This window comes from Paralichthys olivaceus, chromosome 14 (assembly GCF_024713975.1).
Source record: "Paralichthys olivaceus isolate ysfri-2021 chromosome 14, ASM2471397v2, whole genome shotgun sequence".
NCBI lineage: Eukaryota > Metazoa > Chordata > Actinopteri > Pleuronectiformes > Paralichthyidae > Paralichthys > Paralichthys olivaceus.
This window is the reverse complement of record NC_091106.1, coordinates 8,403,477-8,421,394: the sequence shown is the minus strand read 5'-3', so window position 1 is coordinate 8,421,394 and position 17,918 is coordinate 8,403,477. Positions and strand designations below refer to the sequence as shown.

The following is a 17,918-nucleotide window of genomic DNA, read 5'->3' as shown; positions in this document are numbered from 1 at the left end:
CTCCTTTTTAAAACAAAACAAGGGTGTATCTTTCTCATTCTTAGATATTAGTACTGAGACTACTACCAAGAGGTTCTTATATATTCAAAAAAAGCTGTATAATTAGTGTTCAACAAAGATGCAACAGCAAAACTAGAATGGCACTTTTTAGAGTGCATCTGCCAAGGGGCCATATATCGCAATGTTAAAGAAGATGATATAAAAATCTTTTGCTGGGATCATGCCAAAAGTTAATAAGTTCTTTATTGGCCCATGACCCATCTTTACACCAAGTTTTGTGGAAATCCTTTTAGCACTTTTTGCATAACCCTGCTAACAAGCCAACAAACAAACCAAACAACCAACCAACAGACAGGGGTTAAAACACAACATCCTCGGTGGGGGACAATTGTGTTGTCTTGTCATTTACAAAATCAGTGACCAGACTGAGAAACAGGAGACAAAAACAAATGATTTTAACAGTATTTACATTAACTGATGTCAAACTATAAGAAGCAACCCTCAATTAACCACACACAGTGTAAACAGAGTGAATAGAGGAAGGCGATGCTTTAAAAACTGATTTCAGTCTTTTGTTCTGTGAAATCTCTTTGTGTGGTATTATTTGATACAAGCACTGCAGACACTGTGCTACAAAAGGATCAGCTCGTCTTTAATCCAGCAGACATTAAGACTTAAAGATGAGAGAGATTATAATAATTGAGCCTTCAAGGGTCTTACCTCTAGTCTTTGCACCATCTCCCTGATGTCTTCTCCGCAGTTGTCATGGGCAGACAGCATGATACACTCCCCACGCTCATAGAAGATCTTAATGCTCATAATCCCTGAGGTCCATCCAATGACGTCGCGACAAGAGCAGTTGAAGACAACGTTTCTCGATTCCTCCTCAATTAGGACGATGAACTCGTTGGATATGCCTAGCAAGCAGTCCACGTCCATCGATTGGCCGAAGTCCCGGGTGCGGACACTCCAGGTGATGGCCCCCACGCTGAGCAGATGTGCGTCCTTCCTCGGTTTCACCTTCTCCTTCTTCTTGGCTCCGAGGGTGATGAAGCTGAATTTGACAGCAGAGTCAATAGTGGCAGTGCTAACAAAGTTCTCCGCCAAGTCCTTCAGGTACTCTTGCCGTGTACGAGTAGCCATGGCTCGGAACTTCTCTGACTTGTGTGCGGCATTTTCTCCGTTGATGACCTTGGCAAGCAGGAAGTCCCTGAAAACTGCTGATTTAGGGAACGTTACAGACTTGGGAATAGGGGGTCCAAAAGGAGGCACGTCTTTCGACCTGGACACAGCGACACTGGAAAACAGGGTGGAACCAATAAATCAAATGAATTGGTAACATTAAAGAGAAACTGTAAAGAAGTGAGAGCCTATTGAACTATGTATATAATGAGCAACCATTTGATGTGTTAAAATTACAGCATATGGCTTAAGATAAATTATTTCTGGTGGAGCACAGACTAATCTCGCTCCGTTCAGCAAATGCTATGTAATTAAGAAGCGTCGTCATGACTTCAGAAACACTCGAGTTGAGTCGTAAGTCATGATTTCAAGGTGTCTCTGAAGATAATAACGGTATCATCACTGAACAGATCAAACAGTGCCTAGAGACTCCAGCACATTACTATGAAGTCGTGACAGAAACCACAGAAAGCACTCAGCAGGCTATTATTATTATTCTTTCAAATTAAGTGCTGTTAAAAGTTCATGAAGAGCCATTTGGCATGAAGACATTTATGCAAAGCTCATCAAAAGATAAACATATTTCCTAAATTGTCTAGAGGATATTAATGTGACTCATACTGTGGTGAAGCTCACTTATACTTGGTGGTTTGACTCGATGACACCAAATTCAAATATTGCATATCGACCCTCTCCTCCTGGATTTTTGACGGGTTAAATAGCTGAAATAGCGGAGAGAGCTTTGCATGCATGTGGAGTATGCTTGTCCTATTTACCTGTAGCAGACGTTATCGGTGCAGGGGTTGTGGACTTTGACGATGACAAACACATGTTGGAAATGGGAGCGGATGTTTTTTGGAGTAAAAGGAAGGGCCCCGGGCTCCTGAAACACTATGGTGACGATATCATTGCCAATGTGCCTCTTCCTTAATAACTGTAAAAAAAGAGGGAGAAAAAGAGTCAAATAAAAGATGACAGAAAAACAATAGAGGGTGGATACTGTTACATAGATCAAGTGAGGAAGGTTTCAAAATCACATTTATTGAAATGAGAATAAGAAACATATCTTAGGCCCTGATCCCACCTGGTATTAAGATCTGACCTGAGAGATCCGCTCACAGGTGGACAGTGTTAAGTTTGTCTTTAATGTGTCTCCTGTGACCACTTGTGATTGAAATTTATTAACCCGCTCTATTTGCAAATATACATGTCAAAATCGAATTACGTTGTTTGACCCAGTTTAAGTTGTGTCCAATGACAAAGTTTGTGTGTGTCAGCATGAGAGAGAAAGATAGATCTTAGTGTCAGTCATTATGTGTTGGTCAGTGTTGATCAACAAGTCAACGTATGAACACTGAGAAGTTCACACGTCTACTTGCGCTGACCTCATCTGAATGGAGTCATACAAGCAATAATGGGAACAAACACAAGCTACGGTAAAGTCAGTCGTCTTTGAGACTGATCTGTGTGTTAATGTTTAGTCTTTGTCATCTGTAAATAGAGATATCATGCAGGTTTTGTCATTGAACACAACATAGCTCTATGTTTTGAACCTGAAATATTTCATCCAAAATCAGGATAAGAGGCTTTTGGGGCAGAAGAGATTCTATTCAATTGAATTTAGGCTTTTTGGATGAAGGAGGCGTATTCTCCCAAACTCAATTTAGCCTGCTTGTATTGTTGGATTGTGTAGATAGTTAACCTCATTCTCTGGCTGGAATAAAGTTGTCAATGAGGGTCAGCGAGAGCCAAAAACGGGCGGGATTAAAGGGTACAGAGGTGAATTGGGAAGGATGAAGAGATGAGTAAGGCAGGCTCTGCTAGGGTCTGCTGGAAGATTACCACCGTGGATTAAGTTAAACTATCCCACTTCATGGAACAGTATTGTAGAGTAGAAAAGAAAGGAGAAAGAACACCCCCCCCTCCAAAATAAAATCCTGCCAACCAGACGCACAGGGCAGATTAGGTCTTTGCAGTGGTTCAATGAGGATACTGCCTGATTCCACACAGTCACAATTCTTCTGTATACGGGGTTGTAACAGATTTCATTATTGGGTCAAAAAGTACTTCTATACAAGCGGAGCAGACACTGAGATGAACCTCGGTATTTGCAGCTTTATCAGACCATCACTCGCCAGTCCACCGCTACATCCACTTAATTCCACTTGTTAGTGTAGACAGAAACAGTGGCCGATCTAAATACCTCATCAGGTCCAGCCCCTGGGGATGCATTGATTAAAATCCAACTGTGGGGTACCGTTACCATAGCAATTGTCGTGCTTTCTACTGATAGGTCATTATCATGGCAAAATGAGCCACTGGGGAAGATTGGCAGTAGCCGAGGAGAAGATATCCAAAAAGGAAGCTGCTTGGGGACTTATTACCTCCATTAGTGACTGGCTCACTAATCAGAAAAGCAAACATTGTGGCCTGTTGAAGAGGATATAGTGCAAAGTGTAGAGTTTACTGACCTGCTGTCTGTTGTTGGGTGTGTAGGGGAGCATGGTGGACACGTGAAACATCAGCTCATAGTCCTTATAGGTGGTGTAGAGAGAGTGTGTGCCCGTGGAGTCGGCTGCAACACAGGAAAGAGGGTAGTTTTGGTCTCAGGCCTACTACAAAAGGCTGTTGTATTAAACATGCAGATGATGTTATTGAATAGAAATCAAGATATAGATATATAGGCTTTAGAAAAATATTACAGCTGCCAGAAAGCGATATAAAACAAAGCAGAGCATCTGCACTCAGCAGGATTAAAAGTGCGTGGGCTTGCTCTTTGTGAATGTTTAGTTTGGTGTGTGATGTGTGTTTTATCTTACTCTTGTTATCCAGCTGAGCCCTGTACTTGGTGAAGCCCTTGAGCCGCACCCTCTGGCCGAGCAGATCCAAGAACTCCTCGAGCGCCGGGCCTGCGCTCTCGTTGTTGTACATCTCCTCCTCTGTGCTCTGGCCCGCCTTGCAGTAGAGCACCCCCACCTTGTGCTGGAAGCTTAGCTGGAATGAGAAGCACACGCAGACACTCGGCGAGTGAGTATCATTTCCTGTTGCAGAGGATATATCACGCGCCACACTCATACATACTGTACATTATGCACTCAAAGCATGCAAGTGCCCACTTTCCATCAAGTCACAGCTAATGTGAAGGCATTCATAAGCCTTCTAGGAGAGAGAGGTGAAATTCGCCTTTGTGCAACCAGGCTGTGAACTCTGAGGAGCTCGAAGCAGGGCATAAATCAGGCCAAGCTAATAGCAGCTACTTAAGAGCAGCTGTAGAGCAATGAGGGAGTGAATTACAGAGATATAACAGGATAGCTTTGGTTTATGGTAGAAAACTTATAAACTGCAGGCAACGGCACTTTAATCTTTGCAAAAAAAAGATGTCCTCGAGCAATGCCTTTGTTTGGCTAAGTCCTCACAGAACAGCAATAATGCTGCTCTCCCAACCTCCCCACTAGTACAAGTAATTCTCAATAAAACCTCAATAGAGACAAATGTCTTCTCACAAAGAGGAATAGTCATAGACACATACCAGACAACCAAATACCACAGCTTTTCACTGCAAGAATTAATATTATGCAGCACCGACAGGTCTGATATGAAGTCAATGCGTGAAGAAGACAGGAAGAAATAAAACATCCCAAGTGATTCTTCTTGCACAGTGAAAGCAAAATCCCTCTCCACTGGCATCAATCTTTTATTTATGGCATTTATGGCTTATAGCTCACTGATGCTGGCCAACAAAGAAGAAAAGAAAGAGTCAAAGGAGAAAAAACAGATGAAAAAATAGCCCCCCCTGTGTTTAGCACCTGTTGCCCAATATTCACAGCTGAGGACAGCACCTTGATCTTGACCCAGGGTCGAAGTGTCAATGCGGCAAGAAGAAACGGGTCCCTCTCCATGTGAAAGTCAATGAATGGCCTGTATACTAAAACAAATTGGAATTGTCTTTTTCCTCCGTCACAGGTTATCAGTTCCCGGTGCGCTCCTGACACTGTTGTCATGGTGACTTCCCCCTCTCAGGCTGTGTGCTCGGCACTAAAGCTCCCATGGTGCAGCAAAGCTATTATACCATCAAGCCCAGTGGAAATGGCATGATGTGCAATGATGTGGTCTTCTATTTTTTATCCCATATTATATGGGCTCACTTAACCCGCTGCTCCTCTTAACAGACTGGCCGACGGCAAGGACAATCGCATTGCCCTTTGGTTGCGAATTTGTCGCTGCCTCAGAAAGTGCAAGCACATCAGAGCACACAAACACATACACCGATGAGTAATGCTCCTGAAGTGAGGCTGATTCAGTAACCGGCTTTGATGTCTTTTCTGGTGGCATCAGCTTCTAAAAAAGGTAGAGCAACCATAAAAAGCCCTTTTAACGGATGTGCGACTAACTCAAATATTCCATTTAGGGTAAATCTGAGCAGACCTTGCTAGAAAGCAGTAATTTTCTCTCTCTTTATATATTTTCCTCATATTTTGACCTCTGTCTTTATTCATCTATGCATTGCTGCAGGGTGTTGAAAACTATTTGCATGAAAATAAAATAAACGGAAAAATACTAAATTAGTTGGGAGAGAGAAATGAGGACAGTGTTCCCACAGGGGAAAGCTGAGATGCACCTGAGGGATACAGCAGTGTCCTAGCACAACACACAACATTACAATGACATCTGTCCGCACTGCAGTGTCCCAATGCAGCAAAAAAATCCAAAACGTGGCTACCAAATCCTCCTGGCTACAATCACACAGCACGACTACGCACAAAAACCCTATCACCGCTATTGGGTCACAAATGAAAACAATGGAAGCAACACCTAAAAAGGAGAAAGGTCACCACATAATTTCACTGAGGTAATCCTGAGGTTTTAATATGACAGGGGACTGATTTCCTTAAGAGAGAATTGATTTTTGCTCTCTGCAATAACAGCATTAGTAGGTGGTCGATTACTCTTTTCAACATGAGGATCAAATCTCACTTTGAGGTCAGAGATCCTCTGGAGGATTCAGTATGAGCGAGAGGGCGTGTTGATGACGTTTCTAATACAGAAGCAAAACTGGGGGGGGGAACAAAATGACTACAAATATCTTAGTATAAATAGAAGTGTTATAGATGTAGAAGACACAGAAGAAGATGTCAACTTGGAAAGACAACAAAATTTGAGGGCCTGTGGTGATACAGGCTGATGCTAGTGTTGATGTGCTGTAAACAAAAACACATGATCTCTGCAGCAGACTTTAAAGTCCAGACCCCATTATCCTGACATGTTCCAGTGTTCATGTCTGAAAACAGCTTAGGAAAGAAATGAGCTGTTGCTATGGGAATCAGGACGGATAAAGGTTTTACCTGTTGATCATTGTGAGACCACAGCAAAACATGAAAAGCAGTATTGGTAATGGAAAATGTTCTTTGTGTTATTATACAGAGCGCTTCAGTGAAAACTACTTTTCTGGGTTAGAGAGGTCATTAGTTTAGCCTTATTGAGAGTAAAGATTATTAGCCTTTGTCTGCCCTGGTTTCAACACACATTATTATTGGTGTTATATTTTTTAGAGGCCACGGGGAAGCCATCTGGCTCAACTTTATCTTGTTCACATCGTCCGTTATTATCAATAATTATATCAAAAGCCGAAAACTACATTTTAAATTTTGAATCTGATGCAGCTGATGAACTTGTGTTTATATTAAACACAAATTCTGTTATTTTACTTTAGATGGTAACAACAGATACACTTTATTATCAATGGCTTCCTTAGAAAAATGTATAGTTTGTGATTTTTATCACCTAATATCATATCTCAGAATCTAATTAACTGCCTAATGCTTTTTCCAGTCCGTGTGCACACAGTTAGTTCACTGTGATCTACAATGTGATCTAAAATACATTCACATATGCTCAGTTCTCCGCTTACGTTCCGGGGTCATTACAGCAGAGTAGACTACACTGCTCTCAGGGATATTTCTTTCTGCAGAACTGATCATGAGGATATTGTAAAGGCTTTCTTGCTCCAGGATACTTTCTCTCACCAGACGTGGTTCCTGTTCTCACCAAAAAAGAAGCCTTTGCACACACGCACAAAGAAATATGATGATGGAGAACAGATGAAGCTTTTTCGATGTGGTAGAAGAAAATGATGCACTCAAACAAAACAGCTCTGGCACACGACTCTAGTTCTTCCTCGACAACACATTAAGGCTGCAGAAGTCCAGCTTGGTTAAAAAAGTAGATTAGTGCGTGGTTGACTTATTAAACATTTGCATGGGTTGCATAAAATTAATGATTAAAACAGGGGTGCTTAAAAATACTGATGTCCAAATATAAACCTGGCCTCCACTGGGCGTTTGGTTTGAGGTCTGCGAGGGGGAGTGCCAGTTGGAGGAACTTTAAGTCCCACTTAGCCTGAGCTCTCCACCTCCGAAAGTTGTTCCTTACATGACTTTATCGCCTTTTTTCCACTCTGTGCGTCAGTTTCCGTCTAACTGCAGACAGTATCTCATCGCAAAGGCATAGGGAGCTGTAATGCAGGTGAACAAACTCCTGTATCGGCTCCCTGAGATCCGCCAGGAAGAAAAGTCCAATAGCACTGGATCCACAAAGTCTGTCATCGTCTTGAGAGCATCTAACTTGCTCTAGAGAGAACACTTCACTGCTCTTGTTTATATGTGTAACAAAATGTAATATAAAAGAGGGACATGGCTGACACTTTCTATTATAAGAGCCTTTCCCCTGTCAATTGGAAGGATGGGCTTGTGCAATCGAGAGTAATTACACTAATTAGCAACCAATGCTCTGATTGTAGGACATGCAGTGCAGTACAAGCAACCCCCCACACTCATTTCCATCATGCAGTTCCATTAGAAGAGAAAATAAAGGCCTTAAGATCACACAGTGAATCCATCTCTAACACCTGTGAATATAGACAGTCCACATCACTGATAGCTACTTTCTTCAAACAAAGATAATGCAAGGTGACATCCTCACCATCCAGGCTGAATACCAAATCACTCGCTCTCAGATGAAGTAAGTTGTCAAAAGTGAGTTCGCTTGCACCTGCGTGTCCTTTTAGCAGAAAGAGTGTGTCAAAGTAGTTGATGCTGTCCACAGACAGTCGGGTATTGATTTTGTGTAAGTGTGATATTGGCTGTCTTATGCCTCCACCTGGGAGCCTGTCTTCATTTATAATAAGCAGCCCACATATGGAACAAAGGTTCCCACAATCTGAAGTTAATCTGTACTCTGGTTCCTTCTGTAGCTGTTGCAAACGTCAGGAACAGACAGATAAGCTTTGAATAGAAAATATATTCTGTAGTATAAATACAGTCAGTCATCCTATCACCCAAAACATTATTCTTAACACTGATCTACAGCAGAGTATCTTCAAAAGAAAGCTGTGGAAAAGATGTGTAGGGAAAGGGGGAATAGGTAACACTTTTCCCTTCCTCTAAGGATTTGGCCCATTTGCCAAACATAAAATGATAAGATTTACATATCATATAAATCACTTCATACCTTTCTCTTAAGCTGCAGCCAGCAGCAGTTAGCTTAGCAAAAATTAAATCACGAATAAATCAGAGTACAGGACACTCTGCGGTCAGACATTTGAGATTGTCCAAAGCAACTGACATCGGACATTTGTGTTCTCACATAATTATCAAGAGTTCAGTGCAGTGCTTTTGGGGGTCACAAAAGGTGGTTGACATGGGGGCAATCTAGAGTTACTCACCCCCTGCTCGTCCAGCTTCAGGAGCTGTTCCGGGACCTTCGGGGAGTTGAGGGCCAGCCTCAGACACTGGATGTTAAGCTCAGGAATTACGTACTCGAGCACTTCTTTCAGCGGCAGGCCACGGGCCGTCCCGTGTCTCGCCGTGGATGGAATGGCATCCTCCAAGATTGCTCCACGAAGTGTGGTCAGCTGTCAGGAAAGAAGATGATCCTCCAGTTAATTAGCTCAACAGTCTGTTGAATGTTTTTTAAGCTTCAGGTCAGCTCTTTTATACTAATGTTGAAGTAGAGCAGATTGGATACATTTCATTATCCAAAATGTTGGAAATGGGAACCGTGCTGACAAGCCTGCTGCTGTGTGAGTCAGTCATAATATCCTTTAATGTTGTGGCTTATTATTTAGAGCAATGGCTCCATTACAGCTCCATTGGAAGGCATTATGATCTTGCAGTCTAAATAATTAAGACAGGCTAACTGAACACAAGATGTTAAGTGGTATTTTGCTGTTAGGACCATTAATGTTCCCGTAAACATTGACCCAAACAGCTTCCAAACACCCACTCTGAAACAATGTGTTGTTGTTTGCAGCATCGCAGACAGATTTACGTCCATAAATCCCATTTCCATCTGTACAGCCTGTGGACATGAACGTCAGCAGTCAATGGTGGTCCGACAGAGAGGCTTTCTGAAAAGCAGATTACTTAACAGACTCAGAGAGGGAGGTAAAGTGAGAGTGGGGCAGAGAGGCTGAGAGCTCTCTGGCTAAATGATGGGAGCACATGCAAATAGATGCTCCAGTGGTTGGGGAGTTAAAACATTGTCTGCGTGCTACTTGCAGGGCTACCATGACCCAGATACATTGTTTTATCGTGGGAGTGGTGCTTTAGACCAAGAATGGCACTAGATATCAGTGACATTTCCCTGCCTGACACATCTGTTGCACCTGAATTATTCAGTGGATGAGACCACCCAGCATCAATCAAGGAGAAATTTCTGTAGCCACCAGGGACTGTGAGATGGTGCATCTCAGTTTGTGGATTAATCATGTTGTGTGTGTGTGCAGGCGCGTGCATATGTGCATGCACACTGCCTCTGATAGACTGCATTGTTACTTGCATGACTGGCCGCTTGAATTACAACTGGCACAGAATCACTGGACACATTAGGGAGGTTCGAGGAGATTTGGGAAGGAGGAGCTGTGAGAAGTCTCCTCTTGTTTCAGGAGTACCGAAGCATTCCTGTATTCTTGTGCTGCTTGACTAAACCCTGAGCTCAGTGACCTTAACATGTCTCGCTGAATACAGTATATGAGAAGGATGACAAATATCCTTTAAAAGCATGCTCTTGCTAGAAAACAGTTATTTGATAGAGCGATAGAACTCACGCAGGTTTCTCCTGCCATGCATTCATAATAGCTCTACACTGATTTAAAACATTAGGCAGCAGACAAAGTGCTTGTCTGTGTTATAGTTACCTGACTGGTTCTGAAGGTGACCCGATGGTTGAATTGCATTCCCTCTTTCTCCTTTCCATCATCCAACCTCTCCCGGCGGATGCTGACTGCCACAGGTCCCAGATTGTCGTCTACCCCGAAATAGTTTTGATGCTCTTGGGGTGGAACAAGAAAAAGATCCAAATTAAACACACATTTAGAATTACATTGATTTTTCACATCGCACTACCAGAATTGAAAGCCCTTAATTCATAGAAATCTTTCAGATGTTAAAGATGTTTTCACATCACTTCTATATCAATTGAAATGACTCAGTCGATTAGTCTAAAAAAAACGCTTTGAAGAGTGACCGCGGGCGAGCTGCGACACTGATTACAGACAGCAGCAGGGGTCCGCTGGAGATTTGAAATTGATTCACTTTGGATTAGAAACTGGCTTGTAGTGGTGGCACTGGGTTTAGAAAGTAAACAAATTAATCAAAATGCAGCGCTGGAAAGTTTGACCCATCACTGACCCAAATACTTCTCACGATACAATCACATGTTAAAACGAAAGGAGTTTTAAGCACATAGATATGTATTTGTTCAGATTTACTCTGTTAAAGTTGAAAAACAGAAATCTTTCATACTATTTATTCCAAAGTCATTCATTCATAATCAGACCACATGCGCACGCTTCAGAAATGCAAGCGAACATATATGTTTTGGGGCTTTTTGTATCTGTATTCCTGGACTCACTCGCCTGACTCACACCATTACAAACAGACAGCTACTGAAAACCCAGGCTTAAACAGCCATGCTAAAATTAAATGGTACAGGAATAAAGCTATTGCTTTAATGGCAGATTGTTTTTATTGGATAATTGACTGTGGTGGGTGGAATGAAATATGGGGCGAGACAGACAAGACGAGGTTTCCTGGCTAGATATCAACCCACAATGCTGTTACATGGTATGTGCCTCAGACCACGAGGCCACCAGGATGTATTTTCAGTCAAGAATAAGTGATGTCAGTGTTTACAGGCAGGATTGGTGGATAGCTAGCTGGTTCAATGATAGTTAAACACAACATTAGCATTTACGATGATAACGATGATTTGTAATATTCCCTTGTCCTACACTTTGATCTATGACACTTTATCTCATATGCTGATTGGCAGATCTTCAGGAAATGTCATGGTCATAGTCATGATGCTCAGAGAGAATCTCCTAATGTTTTTGTGACCTCTTCACCCGTTCTACACAAAAAAATCTCTAATTGGCAGCGTTTAATAATATTTCCTCGTGATCTTTATGCCCCCGGGAGAATGAGCAATTTTTCATTTGTAAAAACTCAATAAAATTTTCTCTTTTCGTCACCCTCAAGTCAAGATGTTAATTTGTGCAGAATATGAATCATAACCTTGTGGGCAGATTGTCAGGAAATTTACAGATTCTAATAATGCTCCTGAGAGGTTGAATATTTTAACCTGATATCTGTGGAGACGTTTTGAATGGGGGATGTCACTTGCATGCCTTTTGATTTTTGTCCTTGTAATAAAATGTTTCACTTATTTTTGTGTTGATATAAAAATGCATTCTAACTGCTTAAAGGTCCAGTGTGTAAGATTTAGGTGAAATTTAATGTAGAATAATCCTCATGATGTTTTCACTAGTTCATTTCATCTAAATTGTATGAATTGTAGTTTTCTTTACCCCAGAAAAGGCCCTTTATATTCCAATACTTTATATTTACATGGAGGGGACCCTCTTTACAGAGACCGCCATGTTTCTTACATTAGTCCAGACTGGACAAACTAAACCCCTTTTGAGCTTTTATGTGTTTTTCATGTTTGAAGGAGAGGGTGACGTGAGGGGTGTTCAGCTGCAAAATGCAATTTCAACACTAGATATCACAAAATTCTACACACTGTACCTTTAAATCACTGTAAATGCGGTTCTCCAATGATTCTCTTGAGTTTTAATAAAGCAAGAAAATTATGATAAAATTGTTGTGTGTGTGTGTGTGTGTGTGTGTGTGTGTGTGTGTGTGTGTGTGTGTGTGTGTGTGTGTGTGTGTGTGTGTGTGTGTGTGTGTGTGGTTAGGGCATGGACAGGAACAGAGCTTTGCACACACATAGCAGTGCCTTGAGCAAACACTCCCTAATCCAGGCTAAAGCCAGGGAGAAAGACCTGGATTCAACAGACAACAAAATAAAAACCTCTATGGGGACACAGCACTGACATTCGCCAAGGGATTTCTGCACAGGTTGCATCCATGCCACATGCAATGTAAATACACTGGTTCTTTTCACCGCGGCATCAACATTGGGGCAAAGTGCATATCAGCATGAATAATAAGTTAAATGTGTGGAGGCAACGCGGGGTTAACCTTCTGAGGAATGCATGGCTTGTCAAGGACAGTGGACTGAGGGGAAATGTTCTGTGAGGCATAAGGTCAAATGGTGGTAGGAGGGCTGTCTTTGCATATGAGGCCGCTGGCCATCCGAATACCGATGGCACAGCGAGAGAGAGTCAACTGTGGAGGGAAGCTTTTTGTTGATGCATTTCTTTAACATGTCACTGTTGTTCATCACTTGCTGTTGACAGTTTGCCAAAGGTTGCATTATGGATGAATTTCATTGTCATGTCAAATAATGCTTCTTTTCCATCTTGCTGTCACTCCACTTTGCAGAAATTCATCAAAATCTTTAAAAAGTCCTACATTGACTGCACGTCCTTACTTTCAAGTCATGAAGTTGCAAAACTTTATTTCAGATCACATATTTCCATTCCATATGATACCCAGTATATCTCTATGTCTAGTTGCATACAGTATGTGACCATGACCTGTGTAACAAGGCTTGGCCTGGGGGTGTGAATGAAATATTGTGTCCATTAGGAGTGTCTGAAGGGAAACACTCCCGTTGCTAAGGGAAGGAGGGCTTTAGGCAATCAATAGGATCAATGTTCAGACCAGGTTGATAAAAGCTTGCCCGAAAGTGGTGACATGCTGTCATGTTTGTGTGAGAGTGTGCGTGGGTATGTGCCTGTTTTCATGTGTGTTTGCGGTGAAGCAGAGGTGACGACAGACTTGTCACTCCAATAAAACACCTCGTGAAAAAGGGCAAGGGCTAGATCCACACACTGAAAAAGCCATCTACCGTAAAAAACAATATCATCATCAAAACTAATCTGACAGCAACAAGGGGCATTTCAATTATGCATTGACCTGTGTTGCTACAGGAAAAGATTAAATGCATAATATAGCTACAGCAGTTATAGGATGAGTAGTGAGTGAGGCAACATTTCACAATAAATGATGATCATAGTAACCTTAATGGTATATTCAAATGTACTGTAAGTGGAGCAGATCCGTAATGGTCTCATTAACCTCGAGTGAACCCTGGGTGTGGTTACACGCTGTGGCAAACTTCAATTCAAAGTATCTTTCTGAAGACGTTCAGGCATGTGTGGGAGTGAAAGGTGAAGCAGCTGTTTTCTACGGGGCTTAACAACGAGTAATTCAATCTGATGAGAGCAGCAAACACAGCCTCACAGACAGTGGGAAAACAGATATGTATAATGCGGTGAAGGGTTACGGGTTGGCATGGTATTTCTAGCATCAGTCACATAGGTGTTTTAATGAGGGGAGCTGGGACCTTGGCATAGTTTCACTGACCCTAAAGTTTCATATGAGGGGTCCTCACACCCCCACAGCCCCCATGGGGAACAGCTGCAATACACCCTCTCACTCACCTCTCTCTTCTCACATGACTAATCACAGCTTCTCCGCAGGGTTCAGGGTAATATCACAGGGAGGACATGACCGCTCTTCTCCCAAGGAAGTGAAACACACACCCCTGCACCAAACACAGGCCTGCTATTGTTCTGGACCTTATTTCATCTAGTCCTACAAAAGTATCTAGGCCGTCAAGATATCCGACCCTATGAGTGAAGGCTGTTCGATTTGGGACATAGCTCTCATAGAGCATTGTCCAAAATTGGTCTAGGAAGTTTATTAATACTCAATAGTGAGTCATTCTGATACTCTTGTATCATCACTATACAATCTCTTAACACATAAAAAAAATGATCATGAGGATTCCTTACCTTTTCCATAAAAGTACTTGTGGTAGTAGTATGCTCCAAGGTCAATGTGTTCAATGATGTACCGTTTGACCTTCTCCCTGTGGATTGGCTGGTTTTCTCGTGGGACCTCCAGGACAGAGACTCCTGCATTGGTGCAGTGGGAACTTAAAGATGATTCAAAAGAGCAGCTCTCCGTCACAGTACTGTAGTTGGCACTGTTGGCTCTGGAGAGAGAGATCTTCCTCTCGCCCTCACCACCGATCTCATTGCGAAAGTGTGGGCAGCTCAGTACTAGATTGCTACTCTTCCCGTCCCCGTCATCAACATCCAGGTTCTCTTTGGGGTTCAAGTCCTCCCTGCTGCCTAGTGGAGACTCAAACATGGGGACATTTCCACTGCTACATCCTGCTGCCCCACAATCTGCCCCTGATCCTGGTCCAGGCCCAAGTATGGAACCACCTCCAACAGCTCCAGGGACTGCCCCAGAGAGAGGTCCAGGGAGAGGTCCAGGCATAGCCCCAGGGATAGCTCCAGCGGAGGCAGCTGAAGCCCCAGTGGTTGTGTTCTTCCTCTGACTGAGGTTTGCTCTGCTGGCCACCGCCTCACTGATGTTAAAAAGAACACTCTGGACATCATAATGGGCAAAGCATTTTTGGAAGCTGAGTGGTCGCCGGTCATCTTCTAATGAGAGCCGCAAAGCATCACTCTCACTCTTTATGGTCCGCAGTTTCCTGAACAGAGATGTTTCAGATGATTCCGATTTGAGACGCCTCATGAAGGACTTCTCCCGCTCCCGGGTGTAGAGGAGAGAATTGTCTATGTAGTCATAGCCTGGAATGTGCACTATCTCTCCCCTAGCAATCTGGGCTGCTGTCTGCAGGCTGGGGGAGAGGGAGGCATCACAGCGCAACAACTCGGGGAAACCCAGAGGTGGTATGCTACGGTGGTCCAAGGTGTCCACTCGGTAGCCCCTAAGCATGGTGAAAAAGCCATCCCCACTCAGACCCTGACGGTCAATAGAGGATGTGCTGCCATACTCGCGGTGCAGTGAGGCCCCTGTGTTTGGATTGACAGCATGCTGGTCCATTATGTCCTCGGAGTCAATGTCACTTATGGTGACATCACTGTTGCTGCGTTGACGGATTGGGTGAAGACCCCTCTGTGGCGAGTGGCAGAGGAGGTCACTTAGTGTGTATTTGTCTGTATAGTCTATTTCCACACAAACTTCTTCACCCTGCTCAAGTAATTCCACAGCATGCTCCTGCTGGCCATTCTGAAACACTGGTATCACACTCTGGTAGTTGGGTGAAGGCCGTCCATCCCATCCATCTTTCCTTGGTGGCCATTCTGTCACCCTGGCCCTGACGCCCATTTTAGGCATGGCTGGAGTACCATTTGTTTTGCCTGAACCATCAGGTTTCCCTTGCATGTTGGTGGTTGGTGGTCCCATGCTACCATTCAGAGCTTTGAGCTTCCGGCTAAATAGCTCTTCTGACTGCATGGCTCTGGAGTATTCTTCTGGGGCTCCCACAATTCCCACAAGGTTTGATTTGTTATCTGTCACAGGGCTCAAAATACTCATATCCTGCTGGCAGACTCCTTGAAGAGCAGACTTTTAGGACCTTTGTACTTTACATCATGTGATTTGCACTGTGGTGGGTGGAGGAGGAGCCTCTTTCCTGAGTCAGTGAAGCAACCGTCGGCATAACTCACAGAGGGTGGCTGGCACGATGTTCGATGCACAGCACTTGGATGTCAAGGAAAAGTGTCTGAGGAGAGCTGAGGCACAGCCTGAGTTATTTCTCACAGGGCGCCGTCAATGTAGAATGACAGCTGGAAGAGGTGAACCTATGGTACAGAAACAAACACAAGAGAAAATGTTAACACACAGCTAGTGGGTTTTAATAAGGGAGGCATTTTCATTTACAAATACATGAATTCCAAACAGCCACAACTGAGCAATGAAAAGGATCACCCTGCTAACTTGAATAGTTTTATATCTGGTAATCTTGTTATAAAATCCCTGCATGGGGTACACAGGGCTGTACTAGTTCTGAAACTATGTAGTGCATCACTAAATGAAGTTAATTAGTGTATTGGAGAAGAGTTGATGACATTATGGGTTTATAACAAGATAGATGTATATCTTTGTTGGTGCTTCCAGCCAATGCCAAACAGATGGTGGTGAAGCAAATTACAGCAACAAGAGGCAGATGTTCAGCTAAGTGTTCACATGTACAGAGATCTCATCCAACCGCTTGCAGCAGCATCATCAAGCCTGCAAATTATACAGTAGGGATAGTGTTGCATATTCAACGCCAGTTCCATCTCTCCTTTTCTATCTGCAGTAGTTTGTTAGCTGGAAAATTAACACTGACCCAATGAGGTAAATTGGATGTGATGAATAAAAAACAGAAATGTGGGAATTTCACTGAAATACTTTGTGTTGTACTCCACTACAGTGACTTTTAGAAAGTTTGAATGTTTATCCTTTTCCCCTTGTTCAGTTTTGTTCAACTGGGGACCTTTTTAAGGCTGGGGTCAGTAGTTTTATTCATTAATCTGAACATCTGAGGACAGAGAGGAGAGTGAAAACAACTTATCCTTGAAAAATGACTTTGTTACTTCTATTATAGATGTCCCTGAACATCATCCACGTACACGTGTTGATCAAATAGCCTCAGTCAGCTGCAGAGGATGATTGTACATGAACAATGTAATAAAGACACTAACAAGGATTGTACTATGCAGACACTGGACTCAAGGCTCCAAAAGGAAAAGAGCAATTCAGCACAACATCCTTCTCCAATCGATTCCATCCCATTAGGTGTACTGTAGTTCCACTGGGGCTAAGTGTGTGAGGTGTTACACTGGATTCATCTCCTCAATGTCTGACTTCTGCATGAAAGCTTACACCACACCATGCCATGCCAATAAAAGAGAATGTGAGCCCTTCTATGTTGACCTAAATGCCTTTTCCTTGTTCTTTGCAGCTGGTGGTGTGCCAGCATTTCTCCTAGTCTTGCAACTATGTGAAAACCTCTTAGGTTACCAAGTAAACCCCACCTCTACCCCAGAGAACAGGGTACTGTTTTGTTTTTGCTCCAGAGAAGATGATGAGGTCTGTTTAAGTGATTCTCTTTATACTGTTTCAATGAGAAGATGATGCATTAAGTTTGCCCCAGTCTTAACTTCAGCTCAGTGAGCTGGCGTTAAACATGATGGCTTCTGTTTCCAGACAATAGTTTACATTTTTCTGTCATTTACTTTTCAGGAGCAGGATGGACTATTTTGGGAAGAAAATGTGGGCCACATCAAGATTAGCTTCAAGCCAGACTAGACAAATTCTCTCAGGACGAGTCAGAAACATTGTTATACTAAAGTATGCTTCTGTGCCTGGGCCAAATACAGGTTAATGCATGCATGACCTAAATGTGTAGGAATAAACTAATACCTTCTCAGTTCAGTCTACTGCCAAACTATCCATAATCCTGTC

The 17,918-nt window shown here is 42.8% G+C and overlaps 1 protein-coding gene across 7 annotated transcripts in view; it reads right to left on the bottom strand.

The window, feature by feature from the left end:
* Positions 1-17,918, bottom strand: part of sipa1l2 (signal induced proliferation associated 1 like 2) — an 81,517-nt gene that overhangs the window by 36,066 nt on the left and 27,533 nt on the right. For all 7 annotated transcript variants that reach the window (XM_069538614.1, XM_069538615.1, XM_069538617.1 and 4 more), the window contains 7 exons: positions 14,444-16,270; positions 10,376-10,509; positions 8,903-9,091; positions 4,002-4,176; positions 3,654-3,757; positions 1,959-2,116; positions 721-1,297 (listed from right to left, as the gene is read on the bottom strand). In XM_069538614.1, coding sequence (XP_069394715.1) covers positions 721-1,297; positions 1,959-2,116; positions 3,654-3,757; positions 4,002-4,176; positions 8,903-9,091; positions 10,376-10,509; positions 14,444-16,004 — 2,898 coding nt within the window. In that variant the 5' untranslated portion in view covers positions 16,005-16,270. The remainder of the gene's footprint in view (positions 1-720; positions 1,298-1,958; positions 2,117-3,653; positions 3,758-4,001; positions 4,177-8,902; positions 9,092-10,375; positions 10,510-14,443; positions 16,271-17,918) is intronic.